Source organism: Abramis brama, assembly GCF_963993115.1.
Source record: "Abramis brama genome assembly, chromosome: 4".
Taxonomy (NCBI): domain Eukaryota; kingdom Metazoa; phylum Chordata; class Actinopteri; order Cypriniformes; family Leuciscidae; genus Abramis; species Abramis brama.
Genome location: NC_139966.1, coordinates 39,499,209 through 39,524,906, shown reverse-complemented (window position 1 = coordinate 39,524,906; position 25,698 = coordinate 39,499,209). Strand labels below are relative to the sequence as shown.

At 37.5% G+C, this 25,698-nt stretch overlaps 1 protein-coding gene across 29 annotated transcripts in view; it reads right to left on the bottom strand.

The window, feature by feature from the left end:
• Window positions 1–25,698, bottom strand: part of celf2 (cugbp, Elav-like family member 2) — a 138,319-nt gene that overhangs the window by 3,658 nt on the left and 108,963 nt on the right. For 4 of the 29 annotated variants that reach the window (XM_084112438.1, XM_084112432.1, XM_084112436.1 and 1 more), the window contains 6 exons: window positions 24,681–24,815; window positions 19,593–19,672; window positions 14,992–15,204; window positions 12,355–12,418; window positions 6,191–6,313; window positions 1,883–2,062 (listed from right to left, as the gene is read on the bottom strand). In XM_084112438.1, the coding sequence (XP_083968564.1) occupies window positions 1,883–2,062; window positions 6,191–6,313; window positions 12,355–12,418; window positions 14,992–15,204; window positions 19,593–19,672; window positions 24,681–24,815 (795 nt within the window). Of the gene's footprint in view, window positions 1–1,882; window positions 2,063–6,190; window positions 6,314–8,205; window positions 8,341–12,354; window positions 12,419–14,991; window positions 15,205–19,592; window positions 19,673–24,680; window positions 24,816–25,698 lie in introns of all 29 variants that reach the window. The other 25 variants (XM_084112450.1, XM_084112444.1, XM_084112446.1 and 22 more) reach the window with 11 other exon arrangements.

Sequence of the window (25,698 nt, the reverse complement as noted above, 5' to 3'; positions counted from 1 at the left end):
TAAATGCAAATGAGCCGCTGCTCCCGGCACAGGGGGCGGAGCTTCAAGAGCTTGTGTCCTTTTACCTCACACAGACATGCACTGAAAATTTCAAAAGCTTTTAGCCTTTTATGTTCAAACTGGAGTCAGACAATGATGGAGAGACTCAAGAAGAAGTGACAACATGTAGAAAGCAACAGGACATTTATGAATGGTTAGTTGAATTTATGCAGCTGATGTGGAGTTAACTGTCTTATAGTCATTGATTAGCATATTCTGTCATGATATTCTATAAATCGAGTTCCCGGGGGCGCGGCTTATGCAAATTTTAGGGTTGCTTTGAACTTTGAGCTTTGCTTTGAGCGTTGGAACTTTGCAGATGTTGTTTATGCTCAAACAGCAATATTACACACTAACTAAAGTTAGAAAAGTGAAATCATAATCAACCACCCCTTTAATCAGAAAGTCACAGAACTAAAAAAACAAAAATGTATTCCTAATAAACAACACTTAAGCCTTTCAGTTTTAGGACATATAAACAAACAAATAATCAGTATTGGTTATAAATAAAAGCAATATTGGTCTCTTATATAATGTATTATATTTTTGATTGACACTGATTCACTTATGGATATATATTAATGACAAAAGTTGCACAAAATTTGTCAAGGCGAATTTGTAAAGCAAAACACAAATAACTTCCGGTCAAATATATGTATATTTAGATGATTGTACCATTGTACCATCCCAAATTCTTGAAATTCATCCCAAATTATTTGCTTATGGATATATATTAATGACAAAAGACAAGAAAACAAATTTGTCAAGGTGAATTTGTAAAGCAACACACAAATACTACCGGTCAAATAATAAATATATTTTTAAATTAATTATTAATTAAATATTTAATTAAATACAGGTCAAATAATGAAGATTAATATATATATATATATATATATATATATATATATATATATATATATATATATATATTAATCTTATATAAAAAAGATTAATATATATATATATCCCATAGAGGCAGGCAGATTTTTATTTTTAAGTATTTTTTTTAAATTAATTTTTAGGATACTATGCATCCTGATAAAGTTCCCTTGGCCTTTGGAATTAAAATAGCCCCACATCATCACATAGCCTTCACCATACCTAGAGATTGGCATGGTTTTATTTCAGTTAGCCTAAAAGCTAGTTTGATTTGCATTGAGAGATGATCTTATGGAAAGTACCCCATGCCAATCTCTAGGTATGGTGAAGGCTATGTGATGATGTGGGGCTATTTTAATTCCAAAGGCCAAGGGAACTTTATCAGGATGCATAGTATCCTAAAAATTAATTTAAAAAAAATACTTAAAAATAAAAATCTGCCTGCCTCTATGGGAATTTAACATAGGGGTGTACACACTTATGCACCATGTATTTTAAGGAAGAACATTTATTTATTTACGATACATTATTCATTCACAAAGAAAATTGGTGTCCTAAAAGGTTGGATTTTTCCTAATTTTTTAAATTAAGGCATTAAGTTCAATTTCCAAAATATGATTTTTTATTCCTCTTTTTAGTCAACTTTAGCATGGGTGTATTAACTTATGCATTGCACTGTATATATATATATATTTTAATTAAAAATAAAAAATATACAAAAAATGGAACTAAAACATTTAGGAACTGAAATATTTAGAAATTGAACATTTACAAATGTTTTAATTACGAAATTACATGTTAAATGTTTTCAATTGAAATATTTACTACGTAAATAAACAACCATGTTAAATTGTAGCCTCAAATTTTTATTTATTTATTTATTTATTTATTACTTTTGTCATTGATGTAGCTCCATATGAACTGAAGTTGAGCTAGTTCTAATTGTACGCTATGTCCATACCCTCTTTCTGGCTGCCCGCAGCGCTCTGTTGCTGCAGTAGGGACTGGCTGTAGAGGGTGGGCAGGGCGGCAGCCGCGTACTGTTGGATCCCTGAGTAGGCCTGTGTGAGAGCGTCCATGGGCCCGGCCGACCCGTTACTCAGACCCGTGCTGCCCAGCCCGCCGTTCAGAGCTGCCATACCTGAGAGCATGTGAGCAACTTTACATAAAACCCAACAATAAAGAAAAAAGAAGTGCTCTTACTCGTTAGAATTTGGACTCAGGGTGTGTTTCTACAACAAAACACAACACGACACGCACAAAAACGCACAAAAACACACAGAACACGAAAAAAAAAAACAACGACACTGGACAGAAAGTACAGCAAACGCTGCTTGTCGAAACAACAGAATCACGAAGGACACTCGACAGGACATTACATCATGAACGGCACCCACTCACACACACAAACACACATATACAGAAGATACAGTACATAATAAACTGACCGGTGTATGCAAATGAGGAGCGCGGCCTACACATGCACACTAATGTCACAATAGCAGCACGAAACGATCACCACGGCGACCCTCAGACACACAGAAACATCTGACCAATCACCTTTTTAACCTCACACAGTGGAACTCTACATCTAATTATCTCATTATTCGTGTCAGCAATCTTGGCTGTATTAAAAAGGGGTTGTGGGCAAAACATTAAACTCTTTTAATAAAATACAAACACAACCTTGGATCCATTAAAAGCAGAAACCCTGACTGCTGAAACAGATGCACATGTGCTTCAGGGAGTAACTTCTGTAAACATATGGGCAGCATCAGTGCAGATGAACTTTATAGTAATATATACACACATATCACCGTTTAAATGTTTGGGGTCATTTCTGACTTTTTTATGTTTTTGAAAGAAGTCTCGTATGCTCACCAAGGCTGGATTTATTTGATAAAAATGTAAGCAGTAATAATGTGAAATATAATTATAATTTAAAATAATTGCTTTCTATTTTAATACATTTTAAAATGTATTTTATTCCTGTGATGCAAAGCTGAATTTTCAGCATCATGATTCCGTGTGTCACATGATCCTTCAGAAATCATTCTAATATGCTGATGTGATTCTCTCTCTCTCTCTCTCTCTCTATATATATATATATATATATAATGTTTTATTTTTTTCAGGATTCATAATTATATGTCAATGTTTTTGAGAGAAAGTGCAAAAGCATCAACATATAATTTTCTCCAATCTTATATTCTTTTTCCATCCCCATGTCTCTTTAGGGGCTCCATATATAAAATATTATTTTATAATAATAAATATAAATAAAATATATAAAAATATTAAAAAAATATTTAAAAAAATACATACATATTTTTATTATTATTATTTTGTAATTCATTTATTAATTTCTACTTTAAGGTCCATAATTAAGAATGTAGATTGCACCATAATCATATTACAAGCACAATCCACCTTGAGCAGCCTGGGGTTTGGTGTTTTGGTGGTCAAAAGCACAATGGTTATGGATCAAAAGCACGTCATATCTCACTTCCAGCAGGGATCAAACAACATCCTTTCTCATACCATCCCTGATCCACTCACGATAGTAACAAACCTCAATAATTGCGAGCGATAGAGTTCAAATGCCTGTGGCATTAAATAGTTATTAGTCTATCAGTTTGATAATCAAATAATCTGTCAGTTATTTCTTAAATTAACAGATTAATTGGATATTCCATTTTGTTCAAATCTCTCCTTGTGCTAATGATAGTCTATATGATGTATTATGGAGCTAGAATTGTGTCTTTATTACATGTGAGAAAATAAATGATCTGAGAGAAAAAAAAAAGTTTGAGAGAAAAAGTTATCACACTGATAGCAAAAAAGCATTTCATGAGAGAAAAAATAATATTTGCATCTATGCCGGTGAACCGAACAATGGTGTAATGATTCAGTTCGACTCCCAAGACAAGACGATGCTCACCCGACTGGCCAATAGGAACGTGGCTCCGCCCATGACACAATTTTCACAGCAAAAGCAAAATCCTGACACGAGAGCAATAAATTGCATCAAGAGCAAAGAAAAGCGTTTTGAGAGAAACACTTTTTTTTTTTTTAGAGAAAATGTTTTCACACTGATAGCAAAAAATATATATTTGAGAGTTTTTTTCAAAGTATTTTGAGAGAGATTTTTTTTTCTCAGAAATAATTTAAAAAATTTCTAATTTATATTTTTTTATGTTCTATGAGAAAATACTTTCTCTCAAAACTTTTTTTAGTCTCAAATATTATTATTTTTGCTATTGGTATGAAAACTTTTTCTCTTAAATATTCTTTTTTCTCTTATGAAATGCTTTTTTGCTATCAGTGTGATAACTTTTTCTCTCAAACTTTTTTTTTCTCTCAGATCATTTATTTTCTTGCATGTAATAAAGACACAATTCTAGCTCCATAATGTATCAGATAAATTATTTTTGTAGCTATGACAGAAAAAAACAACAAAAAAAGGATTAGTAAAGTCCCTTGTGGCAACCAATATTCATAATGTAAAACAACAAAGCAAATCATGCTTATAAAGACTGATTCATGAGTATTTACTAACTGGCCTTTTGGCTTGACGGCCTGGAAACAATAAATGATGAGCGAAGTGCTTGGACGGCCAGCTCCCTCATTTATCCAGCAATAATTACAATACTGACCTTTTATATTCAATTACACTATACAGCCTCTTAAATGAGCACTGGGAGTGTGTGTATGTGCAAGAGAGAGTCATTTGAATGAATTTAAATTGTAGCCGCTCTGTTGAAGAAAACTTGATTTATAAAACTAGAGACCTGGCTAAAAGGTCACTGGTGGAGATAGAGATTTTGCCAGCGTGCCGACACACTGACATATACACATGCACAGGCCACAGTGATCTTTAGCTCGCCTATTCATACTAATTACATTCCGCAATGCCCATTAGGTACATTCTAGTATAAAATGAATAGTTCTGGTCTTGAATGCTGATTTGTCAATACAGCATTCCAGTCGTGCTATGATACACAATGTGGTAACAGCTATAATGCCAAACATCTGCTTACCAGCCACTGTATACATCACAACACCCAACAGAAGCCAACTATTAACCTTAAGGAACAGTGCCATTTCAAACCCATAAGAGTTTTGAAACACAAAACATGTTTTTTAATGAAACCTGTCTTTCCCATTGAAAGTCCATTCCACCAAAACTTTGAAGCTTTTAATAAACAGATTGTAAACGAAAATTGAGAACTAATGACATTTGTTCTTGCACGTCAATGAATATAAACTGTTTAATCTGACTAACTGATCGATTCTTATGGATTACTTTTACAATGTATTTCTGAACTTTCTGAAGCTTTGGTGGAATGGACTTTCAATGGAGGGACGGAAATCTATCAGGTTTCATTAAAAATATATTTTGTGTTTCGAAGATGGACAAAAGTCTTATGGGTTTGCAACAACATGTGGGTGATTAATTGGTGACACATTTTTCATTTTTGAGTGAACTAACTCTTGCAAATGTCCATTTACTCACCCTCATACTGTTCCAAACCCATATGACCTTCTTTCTTTTATAAAACACAAAATTATATTCTTCGTCCATTTTTCACCATACAATGAACGTCAATAGGGACCAAAGCAACATTGGACCCCATTAACTTTGACTATGTGGGGGCGGATAGCATTTTATTTGCTTTTGTGTTCCACAGAAGACTGACTTGTTTTCATTTTTGGGTGAACTATCCCTTGAGTACACATGTCGGACAGCATCTTCTGGCTCTTCATGGATAAGACTAGCCTACCTAACATAAAACAGACACATACACAACATACACACACAATAGCGACAAAACAATTGCACGTCTATAGAAACACCCAGAGCAATGATTTAGCGGTGTGTTAGCATGTGTGAATGTGTGGAGATATGGCCGATTGGTGCAAACACACTCACGACTACAAGGGATGGGTTACATTTGTTTTGACTTGGCGAATGAATTTGATCAGATCTGATTTGATTTAACAATGAGGCATTTTACAAATCACACACACACACAGTTTCAATATTTCAGCAGTACTTCATGTGAAAAATTCACCCAACAAACTCTCACTGAAGCCCAGAGAGATGCCCTTTCTATAGTTGGTATACGTTCATTTGAGTAAATCAATAAGAAACATCCTCTATGTGTGTGTTTGGGAGACCGCGGGCATCTCTATGCGCAGTGGGCGGCTGGTATGAGATGATGTTGTATGGATTGAGATGGAGAGGCCGATGGACGGTAGTACTCACTGTTGACGCTACCTGCTAGTGCATTTATGTTATTGAGGCCCACGGTGGCCCCAGCCAGACCCTGCAGTGTTCCCAGAGAACCCAGGGAACCCATTGCACCCACGGAGTTAGCCGTGGAACCTGCTGTGGGGAAAGACAGACAGAGCGGGAAGGAGAGACAGGTGGAGAAATGGAAGAGAGAAAAAGAGAGATGTTTGATTGCACACATACAGTCGCATATGATACTGAAATGGTTAAAGATACATACATAAAAGCTTTGGTGTAGGTACACAGAGGGAAGGATGCATGGATGGGTGATTGATTGATTCATTGATAGATGGCAGCACTGGGCGATATATTGAACATTCATGATATATTAACAGCAACTTTATTGGCAATATAAAATTATGCAACTTTGTGAATATTGCAATAATTGTATTGCGCAATTTATATGCACATTAGGTTTCCTAAAAAGGGTATCATCAGACTAAGGGGCTGTTTACACGACACCGTTTTCAACTAAAAACTTTTAATGCGTTTTGGCCGTTCATTTACACGACAACGGCGTTTTGGGAGGCTGAAAACGCTAAGTTTTGAAAACGGGTTTCAAAGTGCAAGTTTTTGAAAACGGTCTCCGTGTAAACAACAAAAAAAGGAATCTCTGAAGACGATGACTTCATGCTCATGCATATTACGTGTTCAGTCTATAGTGGTTCATCGCCATCTACTGGCCTGGCAGCAGAATACAGCGTTTTAGTCGTTTTAGTGGATCCGTGTGTATGGGGATCATTTTGACAATGGTGTCGTCTGAACGCGGGAAACTCAAAGGAAAAACTTATTTGTTTTAAGAATATCGTTGTCGTGTAAACGTACCCTAATTTTGCATCCGTCCTTATCTTGTGACTTGTGTGTCAACAAAGATTTTTTTTTATAGAGACCAATTTAATCTTCAGTAGAATACATGTTGTTTGCGTTGATAAGTTTGATTCGATTTTGTGAATCAGATGAAACAGTCTGTTACAATGAATCAAATCAAAACTCACAATTCACTTTTCATGTATTAAGATGTTTAAGTAAATTTATTTGTACATATACATATACAGAAAAATATTGCTGTTTATTATTGTGTATTTTTACATATTGATGCATGCAAATGAATATAAGTGTGGAAAGTGTGGAAAACCTCCATTGATTATTTACCAATTATTTTAATGCATTTTTAAAAAATATTTATATACTATTAATATAGAAATATTTAGTAAAAAAAACAATTTTGAATATTAAAAGATTGAAAAACATTGAGAGATTATTATTATTATTTTATTTATTTTTGCTATATCATGCAGTTTTAATAAAGTGGATAAGATGGATAAATGGCCAGATGGATACAAGCATGATGCTTTATTGATTCCTAAAGGAAATCGGTTAAAATTTCATACAAAAAAAGACAAGACGAGTCATCAACAATGAGGATTATTGCAATCATGAAGATGATGACGACAATAATGTTTTCAGAAAAGAGCAATACAATACAAAACATCCCTCGAAACAAAACCACTCTGAAGCATATACAATGGTTTCCCTCTGCTTCTTTTGCATTTATGCAAGTTTGAATTAAATTTTCAAGCTTCAAAGTGAGACACAAAGAAGCTAATCTAACCGTAGAACCATGTGTCACACTAACGTGTCGCCTGCTTTCACATGTCAACTTTTTCCAAAAATGAGTGGAGCACGGTTAAAGCCACGGAGCACAACCGCTTAACGCCACACATAGACACACTCTCTCAAACACAATGATGATGATGATGATGATGACCATGAACCATGATGGATGGTGCCAAGGACTACGCACACAAACACACACACACACACACACACACACACAATGAAAACTTAAGTTAAAAGAATTACAATGGAGGACGTTCAGACACCAAAGAGAATGACGAACTCAACTACGACAAATGAAGGGACAACGACTCTATGGTGGAAATTATACTGCTATCGAAGATGATGATGTTGGGACAGCCTCTGGTTACCTGGGCTGGCCAGGGCTCCCAGGGACCCTGTGCTGGAGGTCAGGGCGTTAGCAGTGGACGGGCTGGCCGAACTCTGCGCTGCAGCCGCTGCTGCTGCTAGAGTGGCCAGATTCTGCAACTGCAGAGCATTCATACCTGAAGAAAGAGAAAGTGTCAATGTCTGCGTGCATGTGTTCTGTGCATGCCAAACTAAAGGAACCACACATGTTCTACTGAATGCTCTACGAGTGCATGTCCTTGTGTACAAGAGTTAGTGGAGCTGTGTGTAGAGGCATTTGGTACAGAAGATCTGATTCTACGTGTGGGCTCTGGTGCATCTACCTAAAAAGAAACTCTAAAGGTGACTCTAGATTAACGTGTTTGGGGCACGGCTACATGCAGTGGCCATGGCGCCAACACACTGCGGGAAGTGGCTCGCAGCCAAGAAGGACAGAGATTGGAAGTGGTACAACAGAAAAATGTACGGCATGTGTCGTATATACACGAGAAATGTATATACTCTATACTATGAGGAAGCGCACACACACACACACACACACACACACACACACACACACACACACACAAACAGAAAACGCACAAGAGACACAAAAGACTTCAGAATTACAGAATGTGGTTTGTTAAGGAAGTGCACAAGAGAATTATAGCTCCTGCCCAAAATGTCGCCCTCCTACAAGTCCACAATATTGTGACTAACGTCCCAAATATTGTCTGGTTGTCGTCTCAAGTTTTGGCATGACGAAATGTAAGGAGATTGTGAGCAGTGAGCACCCCTCTGAAAAGAGAAAAATGGGACACCCTACTTGGACTTGCAAGACGACAAGTAAACATTAATGTTTGTCAATGGAGATGGAAAACAAGGACTCAAAGACAGAATCCAAAGTCATTGTGAAAGAAAAATACATATATATATATATATATTTATTTTATTTTTTTTCAAGCCATATCCCTTTGGACAGCAGTAGCATGTAATTTGGATTGGTCAGACAGTGCTCTGGGGACGCCACGGCTGTCTGCCCTCCCAATCCACTGAGCAAGCAAGAGGAGTGCATTAAGAGTCTAATTAGCACATCACAGAAGGTGATTAGAGGCAGGAAATCTACCTCTAATTGCAAAACAAAGCCCAGGTCAAGATATAAGGGCAGAGATAAATCCGTAACGTGTTGCAGATCCTAAACAGGCTCTCAAAAACCAGTTTACTTCCGTAGCGTGGCATTTCTGAAAGAAATTGAATATTTAACAAGAACAAATTAAAAGAGAAAGTTGGGCAGGACCTGTTAAAAGTGGCCTCAATATAGGTGGTTTGAAGGAAAGGGGTTGAAAATCAAAAGGAATTTGTGATGTCACCCCGAAACAAAAGTAATTTTAGTTATTGCATTTTAATGAAAGATTATGAAGGCAAACAGTTGTGATTCTTTTGAATAATTCTTTACAATAAGACCAGGAATGTTAAAGATCGATTAAATAGGCCGTTTCTGATTTCATGTATCATGACTTCAAGCTTGAATAGTATATAGTATAAAAGAAGCTAGAAAAGCTGTCATTGAAGGAGAAAGTGCAGTGTTGGGAGGTCAAAAAGAGAGGTTACGACGGAAATGGACTCTGAAATTGAGGGCTTTGTGACCGCCTTTATGCTTCTGAATAAAGCGGAAAAGAACCCATTTTGAGTTTTTGGCACACAAGTGTAAAAAATGGCCATTGGGTATTTGGCACAATGTGAATTCTGTGGTTGAGAAGGGCACTTCTGCTAGTGTGAGAGAGAGATAGAGAAAAAGAGAGATCCATCCGTGCAGTATGTTCACACTCTTCGCGGACTGAGTGGAGAGAGAGGTGTCAGGAAAGAGGTGATGCTGGCTCTCGCTGAATGTTCATCATGTGTAATGGAGCTCCTTATGGCTCGTAACTCCACCCACAGCACAGACACAGCAGATGTCAGCTGTATATATCGTCTGCCAATCATAGACGGTTGCCAGGCGACAGATGGAGGGGTCCAAAGATTTCACAATTCAGCCGAGAAAAGCCTTCAAATCCCGTTGAGTTTGAGAGCTCCTATCGATTCACACTTCAAGTGTCTCAAACAGACTTGATATGTTTATCTGCTCATCTTGAACAGGTTTCTGGCTTGGGATTATGCAATGGTCTACTTTGAACTTTTTGCATTTTAATTTTTGGCCGGTGTGCCACTTTGAAAGAGACAATAGAAAAGAACAAAAAAGGGAGAGGGAGAAATGGGGGATGAAGCAGATCGAATTCAAACCTGCGTGCGTCTCTTGCATTAGCTTCACAGCTTAACATGCCTGGAGGTTTCTAGTAATCCTGAAGACCTTGATTAGCTGGTTCAGATGTGTTTCAGTACTTGTTTCAGTTATTGGTTGAGTTTGGTTCATTTGTGCTGAAGTTAATTCAAATGTTTAACATCAAGACCAAGTTTGGCATCAGCGAAGTCAAATGTCACTGGTTGAACTTGGTGATACGACATGTAAATAAATGTGCAATGTACGCACATAACAACGGTCTGTACTATTTCCGTTGTGTGCAAAAGAGCAGCTTGGACATGAAAAATGTCTTCCTTTTGGTTCCACAAAAGAAAATAAGTCATACAGTACGTTTGAAACGACACGACAGTGAGCAAATGACAGAATTTTCCTTTTTTAGTTGAATGGTTCCATTAATCCAGCGCTGACACATTTCTGTATATAATCTGCAAGTATAATAACAAACTACTTCGTCCATCATGCGTGACCAACTCCCATTATTTTCCGCAAATAAACCAGTTTTATTAAAAGTCTAAACTAAGCTGTTTTTTGGTAATTATATTGCCTTAAAAATGAGTTCCAGAAAATGCTATTGTTATGGTAATGTGGGAATTTTTCGCTCTTTAATTGTGTGGTGGCAGCTGCCGCTGGTTTGGCTCAATGTGAACCTCATTCTCGCTGAGAGGCTGTCACAGATGTACCACTGAACTTAAACGAGAGCTTCCATGACTCTCTTCATAATGGTAAACAAAAACACCACAGTACTGCTCAACCTCTCCACAAGAGCCTACATTAATGAGGAAGGCACTCTCTGGTGTGCAAAACCGTTGTCAGGGGGGAAGGCTTTAGGAGATAAAGGCACTCATCCTACACACACTGTAAGCCATTCTAGATGCTAATACGTTCTTTTTCTTTCATCCTTAGCAGCTGCAATTAGGCAATACCGTGTGCTATAAATATTTCACTTTCCTTGAAGGCCTGGCAGCTTGATAAACAGACCACAATTAAGACCTGACAAGAACAGAGACGCACACTGGGAATGTAATGCAAAAGACAACGAAAAACATTGAAAACGGGAGGAAAAAAAAGAAGGAAACCGAGCAAAGAGAAACTTTCGCTCAGAGTTTTGTTGTGTCTAGTGTGATGTCAGAGGCAACATAACTGTCAAAGAGAGAACAACATACACCTGTCTAACAGCGAGAGCAAGCAGGAGCTCATTGGCAGATGTTGTAAAACACTAATCATATTCCAGAGTGCTAAACTAAACCAGCATAAAGAAAGAATAACATATCATGTTGCTTCGATGAGGGATCCATATTGTTGCTGAATTCTCTGCAGGTTTCTGGTGAATTTGACAGTATTTGTGGCATGAGAAAAACTGTGATAAGTGGCCTCTTTGGATAAGGTTATTTTCATTTTTCCTCTTCTTTGAGGATTGCTTAAGTGAAAATGTAAAAAGCTGAAGGCATCTGAGGGTCGATGGGGCGTATCATCATGATCTGGTCTCCCATAAGCCTCACAGACCCCAGGCAAGGAAAAGTGATTGGATGATGAGACTCTTCTTCCAAGAAACAAACAAAAAAGGGGTTTGATGTACATTGGAACAGGCGTGGAAAGAATGGCTCAATCAAATCTGACACACACATACACTTACAAACATTACAAAGTATCTAGGTGTGCTACACATTGTAGAAAGCCAGGAATTTTGCAGGATGACAATGTTCTCAGCCAAACCTCTGCTGATCCTGGATCTGCTCAGGGGTTGAGGTGTCAAACTGGGTTTTTTGTTATGCAATCCTGAGCTGGGTTGAATGGTTTAGTAGGGGGGATGGGAGTTTAGTTGAGGAGTTACAATGGGGGTAGGGTAGTAACAGATCTGAGATCAGTATCTCACCTGCCATTTGTTGAATACCACTGAACGCTCCTAGGTTACTGGAGGAGGTCGCTTGTTGGAGCAACTGGGAGGAAGAGAGAAAAAAAACAGACCGTTAATATGTAATCACTATTATGCATTGGCTTATGGTGATGGATATATAAGGATAATGTTTGAAGGAGCTAGTGTTAGCTAAATATAGATGAAACATTGTGGTTTGTTCCCATGTTCCATGTTGTCTGGAGTGACACTATAGAGCAGTCTGTCAACAGCAAAGCAACACATAAGCCTCTATCTGTAAGGGCATGGTCTTAGCCACTGGTGTTCCTCAAGTATTAGGACTGGGCCCGCTCTAATTTTGTATTTATCAACATATTTAATGTAATAAACAAAATCAAACCAACAAAATCACAGCCAATCAAAATATATTTGATTTCTAATATACAATATGTGTGATGTCTAATATAATTGCACTTTCAAGCACAACATGACAAAAAGTGACCAATAAAATGGTTTGCAGCGTGGCGCGTTATTGCTATGCGGCCAATTAGTACTAAATCTCAGTTTAAGATGGATATGCAATTTATCATTTTATCACTTTAACACAATGAGACTGGACACTGTGTTAAGAATGGTTATCATGCTAAATAATTTCATATATTTCATAGACAAGAAATGCTAACTGTGGAAGATCTCTCGAAACCATCATTTGTGAGCAACTCGACTCACAAAATATAGTGCTGAGAGTGAAAACCATGTCAAATACTTAAAGGAACTAAATCACAAAATACTTGAGGAGCACTTCAAGGCATTCGACTCATACATCGGTGCCAGTGAATACTGTCATGCTAAGAGTCGCCCGTCAGTTCTGCTGGCAGTGTGTTGCTGTCCTGGGCAGTTTCTGCACATGAAAGGGGAGAGGAAAGCAGACTCTAAATGACTCTAGAGGATTAGGATGACATTGAACTAGACCCCTCAGATTGCTTAAAAGCTGAACGTAACCTCAAAATGACAGGGAAGTGGAAAAGGCAGAAAAAGGAGAAGCAGAAGGGTGGGAGAGATGGCCCTGTCCCAATGCTCTTGCATAGTCCTTTAATCCTCACCCACTGTCCTTATGGACAAAAATGCAAGTAAATGTCACCACCATGTTGTATCCTCTTTATATTTAGGAGGATGAAGATGGGTGTGAGTTTAACAGGGAATTTAAGTATTGTTCTCATTCCAATCCAATTACACAACAGAGCCAGAGCGGGGCTTTCATTTTCTCTATAGAGAAACTGATATTTAAGAATACTGCATAAACCTTTTAAGATGATATATACTCCTGTATTACATGTATTGTTTTAAATAAAAAAAAATGTTATCTTTACTATTTGATTAGAACTACGTTCTTTGCAATGCATCATGCCATGGGATGAAATGTTGAATTGTGGTGATTTATCTTGGAGCTGGATGGTTTGGGTTTCACTGAAGATTTAAAAAAATAAATAAAATAAAAATGCCAATGAATAAAATGAGTGGGAAAAATACTTCAGAAACTAAGGCTGCTAAAAAAACGGTTCCCACTCTGTCTGCCTTCTTGAAAGTACCAAGAAAGCTGGAGTGGTTGTATCCACTAATGCAGAGGTTCTTAACCTTTTGGATTCCAAGGACCCACATTGTCCACAACAATATTCAAAGGCCTCGTTTCTTTTCCTGATATATATATATATATATATATATATATATATATATATTAGGGCTGGGAAAAGATTAATCGCGATTAATCGCATCCAAAATAAAAGTTTGTGTCTACATGATATATGTGTGTGTACTGTGTATAATTATTTTGTATATATATAAATACACACTTGCATGTATATATTTAAGAAATATTTGTTATTTATATATAAAATATATAAATTTATATATAATCTAAATTATATATAAATATATACAGTATATACATGCAAATATTTCTTAAATATATACATGCATATGTGTGTGTATTTATATATACAAAATAATTATACACAGTACATTTTTATACACAGCCCTAATATATATATATATATATATATATATATATACATAATCAAAATGTCTACCCCAATATAAAAATACCCATGGAGTCTAGAAATCACACTTTTAAAATTAGACTATGTCATATATCCAGGTTTTTTTATATCACAATTGCGAGTTTACATCTTGCAATTCTGGCTTTATTTATCAGAATTGCGTGTTATAAAGTCAGAATTGACTTACACACAATTAACACACAATTGCGACTTTATATCATGCAATTCTTAAACAAAAAATCCGAATTGTGAAATAAAATGTCGCAATTACCTTTTTTAATTTTTTATTCAGTGGCGGAAACAAGCTTCCATAATATCTTGATTTCCAGGCGTTTTAGCTCATTTTAATACCGTTTTTTTTAATTATTATTATTTTAAATCAAGAGGACCCCTTGGAAATTTAGACCCCTTGGTTAAGAACCACTGCCCTAACGGCTTCTAAATGGCAGCACCACCCTTCATAGTTTTGAGAATGGGGACCGGTTTCGATCGAGGCACGATCGAAGTTCTACAGATGAGAGATTTGGAAAGGGGTGAAGACTAGCTCGGAGAGAGCGAGAGAGGTGGGGGGCGGGGCAGGTGGGCGGAGACAGTGACTGACTGCGGCGGCTGCGCTGGCTGTGCTGCTGGTGGGCGTGGTGTGTCCTCTTACTGCCAGATACTGTGGGGTGAGGCCGGTCAGGCCGGTCAGGCTGCCCCAGGCAGACGCGCTGTTCAACTGCTGCATCTGCTGCGCCAACTGCTGCTGCAGCCGCCGCTGTTCCTTATCCTTCTGCGTGTCGGCAAACTTCACCACCATGGGGGAGGAGCAGCCCTGTGAGGACAGATTGAAAGAGAGAGGAAGAGAAAAAGGGGTAAAAAAAAAAGAGGGGAAGCTAAGTATCTAGAAGAGCAATGGTCTTGTGCAGAGATACTGCATAAACCGATAATGGCACACACACAACCGCTGGAGCGACGGGAGTTCTTGGTGAAATGAGAGTCCTGTGCTGTGCTGCTGATTTTATTTCCCAGGAAAGCGATTTCCTGCTTTATAAAACTATTTCATCATCTGTTTGAGAGAGCGAGGCAGCGAGCAAGATCTCCCACCCCACAGCCCTCGCTGTACCCTGCAGACCTGCCGCATTTCCGCTAATCTCTCACGCGTTCGGTCTCTCTCGAAAGCAAACAAACGTAAACATCTTGGGCCTGACCGGTGATGCCCGTTTAACTAAGGCCCTCAGGGTCAGAATATAATGCATAGCAAGTGTTGCGTTAGTTCCTGACGTGGTTATTCAACCAAAAGATTTAATTTACTCATCATGATCTACTCACTCTCATGTTATTCGAAATCATCGGGGGTTTTTCCACAAAAGTTGAGCAAAATGCTGAATATAATAATCTCAGGTTATAAAAAAGGTCCAAAATAGTTGGATGGTACATTTTACTCCAAAATCAAAAGAAAAAAAAATGTATTATGCACATTCTAACCCAAATTCTCATTACAATAATGTTGTATGTTTTAGTTATGCTAATTTATTGTTCAATTTTTTATTTAATACAGTGCTGTTTTTATTTAAATCAGCAAAATTAAGGCAGATATTTTACAATAAATAATATATCAATTTAATTTCCAATGGTGAGTCTAATTAGATTCCAGTAACTATAATGCAAGAATTTTGTGTAATTTGTAATACAAAAAGCATAAATTTAAGGCAGAAGAGCAAATACTGCAATAACATAATACTTTACAATTTAAATAATATGTCTTCATATATGGTAATAAGAACTGGGGTAAGGAAATGTGCTTATTTAGCTTAATTTTTGACAATTTAAAACAGTCTTTCTTGCATTTAAACAAAACACAAATTCTTTATTTTTTCTTCTTAGTTTTTTGACTTGGGCATGAGATTCACCCAAAGATGTACCATAACAGCAGTTAACACGAACCACTCAATATATTCAAGGTCTTCTAAAGCATTTAATTGCTTTGTGTGAGGAGCAGACCAAAATATAAATCATCACGGCGGCATGAAGTAACATCATTTTCTCTGACGCAAGCGCACAAGTTACAGAAGGAAGACTTTGTAAATGGTGTTCAGTAAGAACATTCAGAAACACCATTACATGTATTAATATCAAAGCTGTTCCTCAGGCAACAGCAGCTAACACAGGGCAGCCATATGGAGCCACGAGAGGACGAAAGATTGAGACGAGTGCTTCAAGGCAATTATTCTACATCTCTGTCTCTTGTCTCTACCGTACAGGTGCTGATTCACTCTGATAAATCACTCTGCCGCTTTTATTGTGCTCTCTCTGAACTGCGAACCACAGACTGACAAAAAAAAAAGATGAAAGATCACAGACCCTCTAGAACGAGTGTGTGTGCGAGAGAGAGAGAGCATTTGAGTTTCTTGGAGGTGGAGCGCCTCACATCCACCCGGAGCATTCTACAGTGTTCCTTCCATTCGGAGAGCTGATTTTCTTATTTCGGCTCTCAGATGGAGGGGAGGTAAAAATAAAACTTGTAAGGGGGGATGAGATTTAACTCAAGCTGTCAATCGAGTGGTGCCATCTCCGAGTGAACATCTCAAGAGACCGAAAAAATCTCATTACTCACTCGCTCTGTCTTTCTCTCCTACACACACACACACTCACACTCTACAGCCTTTGACTAATGTGAAAGAAGTAGATTGAGGCTAAAATGTACAAGTTAAAATTGGTAACGCTTAGGTTAATCTTACAAAAAACATGCCTAGGTCACAAGACCAGATACGTTGTTGAAAGGTTAGGTAAAAATCACCCTAACACACACCCCCATGAAATATACAGGAGCATACAAACGTGCATCTGTGGAGACACACACACACACACACACACAAAAACACAGCAACCGATCACAGAGATAAAGAGAGACAAACACATATCAAACGAGATGAACGTCCAGGGAGACTTTTGCAAACCACAGCACTGAAAACAACCCTTTGAGACGAGCAAGGCCGATCGCAACTGTGTGAGTGTGTGTGTGCACAGGCGCATGCATGACCACCCTCTGTCATATCCGTTTTCATTAAGTCATGGCATTCAGAAAGGCCACAAATTCCTCGGTGTGAGGGAAGGGCGAAGAGATGGCCGGAAAAAAACACACAACAACAATCCAACACAATTTACTCACTCTCATCTAAACCGGGTTATTACTTTCCCTTTGCGTCTTTAGACACATACTGTGCAGAAATGTGACCAAGCTGACAAAAAGATAAAATATATATGTAAATTTAGCTAAGAATTGATAAATACAGGCCTTCAGAGACTTGAGAAAGCAGCTTAAATCCATTAGTGTCAACGATTTCTGATTGGTTAATAGGTGGCCTTTAATTCCGGGTGTCAGTGTTAAAAACAGCATGTAAGGGTTAACGTACATTGGGAAATTTGCAGAGAGTGGTGACATAAGTGTGCAAGTCGCACACACACACAGTCGCATAGTTAGGACCCTGTATTAGACAGCTGTCAGCACCCTCTGATTTGGTGTGTCAGAGCTTTGACATTTTGACAGGCACTGAGACGGACTGCTAAACTCTGCAGCATTCTACAGGGCAATCACAATGCAAGGGCCCGTCGGAGGTCTGTTATTAAAGCGTCTGTGACATCGTCACAACGACACCCGTCTTCTAATAGCAGACTGGCTAGGTGGTGGGTCTGGGGGGTCCTTCTTAGTTTGACCCATTTGGCCATGGGTGGTTTTAGCAATGCCTGACAGTAATAACAGGGAGCGAAGCGGCACTTAATATGGTGTTAAAAGTTCTGCAGAAAAGTCACTGACTGAGGGAAAATTCTGTTTAAAAAAAGTTTCATCTTGCAACTTAGAACTTCATAGGGAAGAACTTACATGGTAGTGATACTGGCCGCCAATTCAAATAGAAATAGAGAGAGATAGCAAGAGAGGCTCTGTTCTAAAAACTAGTGAGCTGCCTACAGCAGTCTAATTGCCTTGGCAGCATCCAAGTGAAAGCAATCCTCGTAAGTGACTGATTTGGAACGCTCTACGTAGGCAGCAACTTGTGCGTCATACACGCTTACTCACATACTAGTTTGGGATAAGTGTGGGATGTTGTTAAGCTAACTGCGATATTCTAATAGAAACAAAGCAGAGAATCCAAGAAAATGGTGAAATGGTAAATGTGGACACATTAGCATTCTGCTAAGCTAACAACGATAATCTCAATACAAGTGGTCACATTAGGATTTTTTATTTTTTTTTGGCAAAGAAGATCCATTGTCCATTATCAATAGTGTAGTGATAACTTGGTTCACTTGCAAACTAAGCAGCTTTATAGGTTAATTTGCATGTTTAACTTTTACACCGAAAAGTGACCATTTAGAACACTCTTCATAGGCAGCAACTTGTGTCAAATGCACGTCACCTTTTGCACAAACCATACATCATGTACTTTAGAGTTTGGGATTAGCATGCTCTTAAGCTAACACCGATATTCTAATAAGCAAATCAAAGTAGAGCATTCAGAAAAATGGTACAATGGTACCATTAACATTCTGCTAAGCTAACAACAATACTTTCATATTTGGAATGCTCTATCGACAGCAACTTGTGTGCCATACAAATTGCCCTCCTCACTCATGCAACTTAACTCACCGTTGACTTTAATGGAGTTTGGTATTAGCATGTTGCTAAGCTAACAACTCAACACTAATGAATAAAACAAAAATAGCACACAAGATTGGGTAAAATAGTTTTAATTTGAATTTTAATTAGAACTATTTCAATACATACTTTGCAATACTGAATGGATTACTTTAGTATCAAGATCATGGGTATTGTTCACCATTTTCGGATGGAAGCTGATAAGCTAACAATGACACTACAACAACTAAGCATAAATTAAATTGGGGACTTTTAATTAGATATTAATCATGCTACATGGATCTGAATGAATTATATTTATAACGGACATATCATAGTAGGGGATCTTGGAATTTTTTCACTGAGCTCAGCACAATGCATTATTGTATTCGAAGGATGTCCAAAAGTAGGTTGGAACAACCTTTGCGAGGGGAGCACACCCTTAAAATGATGCCTACTGTACATACAGTAGCTCACTAGGTTTTGGAACAGAGTAAAGAGAGAGAGAGAGAGAGAGAGAGAGAGAGAGAGAGAGAGAGAGAGAGAGAGAGAGAGAGAGAGAGAGAGAGAAGACAAGGGTACAGTACCTCCATGGTTTGAGACTGATGCATGCCTTTGATTGCATTCTGTGCCATAGCCCTGGTAGAAAACGTGACAAACGCACATCCTGCAGGAAGGAGGGGAGGGACGTGGGAGGGAGGGAGGAGAGGAGAGGAAGGAGGAGAGACGAGAGAGAAACAAAACAAGACAAAAGGGTTGGACAGGTTGTTATAAAGCCAAAAAAACAAAGATCGTACAAAGAACACAGCAGACAACAGTGCTATACAGTTGCTAGAATAGAACAATCAACATTCAACATTCAGCTTCAGATAAACATTCAACATTCAACATCTCAAAATACACACTCAACAAAATGACTATCAGCAATGGTATCAGTTCTTTAGTTTTGTTTGGTGTGATGGCTATGGGGTTAGAGTGTGTGGCTAGTGTCATCACATACACACACACATACTTTGTCACGCCCCAACTCTACCTGTAGGGTTACTGCGATACCAATATTTCAATTGTTAATACCAATGCAAGTGAAATTTCACGATTCCAATTTAGATACCACAACAAAAACATGACACTTTTATTTAAAACATTTAAATTAATATAAATAATAAATTTAAGGGTTAGTTCAATCAAAATAGAAAATTACTTTTAAGATGTCTTTATGAACTTTTTGAAACTTAAAAAGTTTTGGTGGAATGGACTTTCAACTGAGGGACAGAAGTGTCTCAAGTTTCATTAAAAATATTTTAATTTGTGCTTCAAAGGATAATGAAAGTGAGTGATTTTCTCTTTTTCCTCTCAATATTATTGTTTTTTAATATTATCGACAGAAGCTAAATTTAAACCGAAAGGCCAAAGGAACAATATTTTCACACAAAATGATTTTAGTATCGTACTTTTAACATCCCCACCAACCCATTTCTTTCTTTATTTTTATTTTTATTCATCTGTACATAAATGCGTACTAAAAATAAAATGCATAAAATAAAATAAAAACACCCTTAAATATGTAATATTCATTTTTAAATAACTGTATAATCAAGCCGAGTAATCCCTGGAGGCGAGTGTGTGTTTCGGGAGAGCTTGCAATGGCATCTGGGACAAGGAGTCTTGGAACCGAAGTGGTTTAAGCGGGAGCCAGAAGAACAGGCCATATGGAGGCATGCTGGGGGAAATCGCAACCCTGTTTGAAGAGCTCTACTCTACTGTGCAGTCCAGCAGATTTATACATATTGAGGACACAGACATGCTCACATGCATGGACAGTCTAGTTAATGGGTTAACTACTTCTTACACGTCCACATATGCGAATGCGCTGAGAGAGGAGTGAAAGAATGTAGGAGGAGAAAGAACAAAAGACTTGTCGTCCTGTCTTTTCATAAATGCTTCCTTCAAGTGCTTTCTTTTAAGTTTGGAAACTATTTACGATGTGATGTGTTGTCGGCCCGAATAACATGAACATGCTTGTCAATTTTATACTATTTTCTCTTTTTTCCTTTACTGCAACATTCTCATGCTGCCATAGACAATGATGGACAGCTTATAATCTGGTTAAATAAGTAGTACTTTCTGGAAAGCTTTCGTTATTCTTCACCCACAGTGCATAATTTGCTTACGAAATACAGTGCATGCAACATTCATGATTACAACTTATGATCAATACCACTACGATTTCATCATGATTCTTCAAGAAAATCTTGACATTCACACTGGAAATGAGGACATAGTGGTTGCTCGTCTCATAAATGGTCAATGACATAAATAAATAAAAATAAATAATTCAGTTGCACACATTTTTAGAGTTGGATTTATGTCTAAAAACAATACCAAATTACATTTCAAATGCCATGTCACAAGGTGGTATAACGTGGTGTAACCAAGTAAAAAAGAATAATATTTTTCTTACACCTTGAATAAATGTGAATCGTAATTATTATTAAAATAATAATACTAGTAAACGGTAACGGTAACAAAAATCATTCATTATTGATTTATAAATATAATTTAGTTTTTGGGGAGTTGCACCACATGACATTTTACAACCTGAACTAAGCTTGCCTTGTAATAAAGTCTAATTATTTAATATTTTAAGAATTATTTTAATATTTTACTTTGGTCTGCAAGATGTTGGTTGCACCATATGATCTGAATCAAACTTTGATTTGACGGACAAAATAAATAAATAAAACAAAAACATTAAGCAACATCCCTTACCACACCCCCCACCCAAAAATACCACAATTAATTTTAATTCAGATGCTCTTCATTGAAGAGGTGTATTTATTGTATGTATAAAATGCATTTTGCATGAAATGAAATAAAAATAGCATCATGTTAATGACCCACGTGACTTGAAGTCAGCAATAATTGTGCCCTGCAATACAGTGTTAGAACCACACGGTTGCGCTGTATATCTGCTGGCACCAGCCACCTGCTCTAGCGGACCTACCTTTCTTCTCTTTTCTCATTAGCATCTCCCTCCTCGCTATCACTCCAATACAACCTCCTTTCTGTTTTCAGAGTGGGTGAATCTGGCCCCGGCGAGTGAACCGGAGCACCGCCACGAGTGAAAGCGCAATGAAAGGCTGTTTATTTATAGAGTTGTTTAATTAGCCTCATCATTAAAGCAGCTTTGGACACTCGAATGGTGATATTTGTGGGCACTGGCTTGGTGCGAAACTCTAGAGAAACCATCTCGTGGCGGAGAAAAAAAAGAAGAAAAAAAAAACTTTTTCTTTCAACTCTCAAAGTCCTCGGTTTTGCTGACCTGCGACTGCAGAGTTCGTTCACTGTTCGAAAGAACTCTGATCTGTTGAGATGATAAGCCGTTAACGAGGAGACCGAATGAAAGAGTTTCCAAAGAAAGCGATTAATTATTCTTATTCCGCAGCCCTCTGGAATACTTGATGGTGATTGGTCAATCGTAGCATTTTGGGGTCAAATTATTTTCGCATAATGAGAGCAAAACGGCATAATTGTCACAGGGAACTGATTTTCTGTGCCATGTTTTTTTCTTTTCACATATTAAAATAATTTTTACTTTAATTCATGTATTGGTCAGGTATTTTTCTCGCAAAAATGACTGAGTGACTGTATATTTTTTGCCGTAGTTGTGGCGAAAACAATGCAAACAAAGGTATAAATAACTGCCAGTGTCATCGAAAGGGAATAAACGAGGGATACGGTGCGATACGGAGGGACAGAGAGAGCGAGAGATGAGTTTTTTTGAAGAAAGTGGGGTAGCTCCCAGGGCACTGCGCTCACATGTGGCCTGATCTATATTTTATTAATAGTGAAGTTCAATGATGATTGATAGACCGCTTTAATAGCGATGCGAGAGTCCTGGTAAAGTCATCCTACTCCATGGGATTTAGCGTACACCTCATTTACGTACACATTTACTCATCTATTTATTCATCCAATCCTTTTTTATGGGAGGGGGGTGGTAGTTCCTCTTATTGAAGCATTTCGAATATATCTCCAACCACTAGCTCAGGGAATAAAGTTAATCTCCTGTGGAATTAAAATATTCATGAGGACAGGAGGGAAAGACGGAAAATAAGGACTGCGGAGGAGTAGTGCGAATGAGCGGAGGATGGAGGAACGACTAGAGGAGTGGATGAGGAGGATAAACGAATGATATAAGAGGGCTGTATGCGAAAGCAGAGCACTGTGGGAAGATGGAGGTATGGTGTAATTCCCTACAGGTTACATCAAGCTGGAAAAAATCTTCAACACTATCATGTACCACACTTGAAGAAATCGAACAATCTCACACACAGAGCGAGAGGCTGACTTTGCTAAACTGGAATAAAAAAAACAAAAAAAACTAACCAGTATCTCTAACCACCACCTTTGATCACAATTGTCTCAGTTTGTAAATTTAAATTTTTTGAAGGCTAAGTGACTTAAAAAGTGACTTATTTTCACTTACAATGGAGGTCAATTGGCCAAGTGTACAACAGTTGCTCCATAGACTTACAGTATAAGTGCATTTCAAAAGCTTTTTATAAGATAAAATATAAGTTAAAATTACGATCAATGGTAATCAACAATGGAGCTACGAAAATAATGGGCGTTGTAGCCTAAAAGTTTGTGTGTAATAAATTCTATTTAATTATATAACATTTATTTCTAAAGCTACTGTTTGTAATGTCTATTTGATGCTTTTCTCATTCAACACAATAATGACTTTAAATTATCTTTTGGGGGTAATTTGATGTGCGAATAATTAATTAATCGGCACATCATGTAATTACTTTGATTAAAATTTTTCATAAATTTACAGGCCTAATTATTCGTTAAGTTTCTTGAACCAAAAACACTAGTTTTTACTGTGACCTGTATAACGAAACAGGGCTGATTTTGCTACTGTACCTTTAAGACTTCTATATGTACATGAGCCCTGTTACGATTGGTTATATGTCTGCTGTAGTTCCAACTAGATCTCAGGAGAAAACCTAACTATTTTTACGAGGTGGCGATATTTTATAAATTTGTACAATGTGTATGTTTTTTTTTTTTTGAGAAAACGTAAGCCTAACATCATTGGGTGTAAGCAGATTGTACGAAAACATGAATAAGATCGTATAAATGAATACGATTAGTCAAAAAACGTAAAATAGTTACAAACTGCCATGAGATTGTGTTGGTAGCTCACCCTGTTGTTCGTCAGGACGGCACAAGCGGCTGAATGCTGAATAGGTGTTGATGTATAAATGTGGGCGGGCATATGTTAATGAGCTTACGTTTTTGCCGCTGTCCAGTCCAGTGTGTCCCCATAGAAAGTGAAAATTCTGAGTGACGCAAAACAATCACTGCCAATCAGTACATATTTGTCATTTAATATGTAGATACATGGAATGCTTTATTTGACCAATGAGGTTTCACTGTGGGCGTGGCTACCCAGTGTGATGCTTCATTGCAATTCCTTCACCTGCTTAGCTCATAGTGTTAGTTTCATATTTGCGTTGAGATTGTTAGAGCACATGTCAAATTATTTCAAACAAGAAAGAAAAATCTTGTTTTCCACCATATGCTTCCTTTTAAAAAGTAGAAACAAATGTCGAAACCCTGATTTATATATATATATATATATACAGTAGGTGCGTGTGTCTCACCTCGGCTGAGTCCATCTGGTCCCCTCAAGATACGGCACTCCTCGATCTGTCCGAAGGGAGAGAACATGACCCGGATGTCGTTCTCATTGCATTTCTTCGACACCATGCCGATGAACAGCTTTCTGTCCTCCACCGCTGAGCGATAGGAAGGGTGGAGAAAACAAATGAGACCAACGTGTGGAAAAAAAAGGTGTGATCACGTGATCAACATCTCATTAGCACATCAAGCCTAGACACACACAACAGCAAATTTGCGTTTGGTTCTCTTTGATGTTTTCTTTCAATGACCCAGACGCTCTCTTTCGCCTGTAATCTGTGTGTGCTGCCTTCAAGTCCTCCTGGGATATTCCTATTTACGAGCTCGGAGGCCGTAATTATGATGTGATGTGCATTTTTGGTCAAAATAAAATGGATGTGTTGAGCGATTTCATTTTTATGTCTCTCTTACAGTTCATAAAGACAGAAAGCTCTTTAGCACTAATGCACCAAAATGAAGAGGAAATTGTGCATTAGCTGTGTAATTGATGCTTTATTTATGTATTTTATCATTATCTGCCACATAGAATGATGGGAAATGTAGTTTTGTTGCTCACCTCATTAACTGGCTAAATGCGTAGTAATTTCAGGCAAACTGTATTACTATTTTTCATCAACAGTAGATAAAATGCGTACAGACAACAACATATAAGCTTGTATGGAATCTTTTGGCTAATTTGATTTAGCTTTCAGCATCCTAGAAGACCGTAAAATAAAATGTAAAAATCCAGTTCAATTGACCACATTTTACAGTGTGATCTCGCGAATATGTATGGAAACACATTTCAAACTCAAAGTAAAACATACATGAAATAAAATAAATAAACAAACAAATTGCAGATTCATACCCTCCAACTGTGACTTTAAATCTTACCATGTGAATTTATTACTTATTTTAAATGCTTTATCACAATTACCACAATGTCACTCATTACTCTGAAGTGGAAATGGGCTTCCATACAGAAAATATCAATGAAAACTT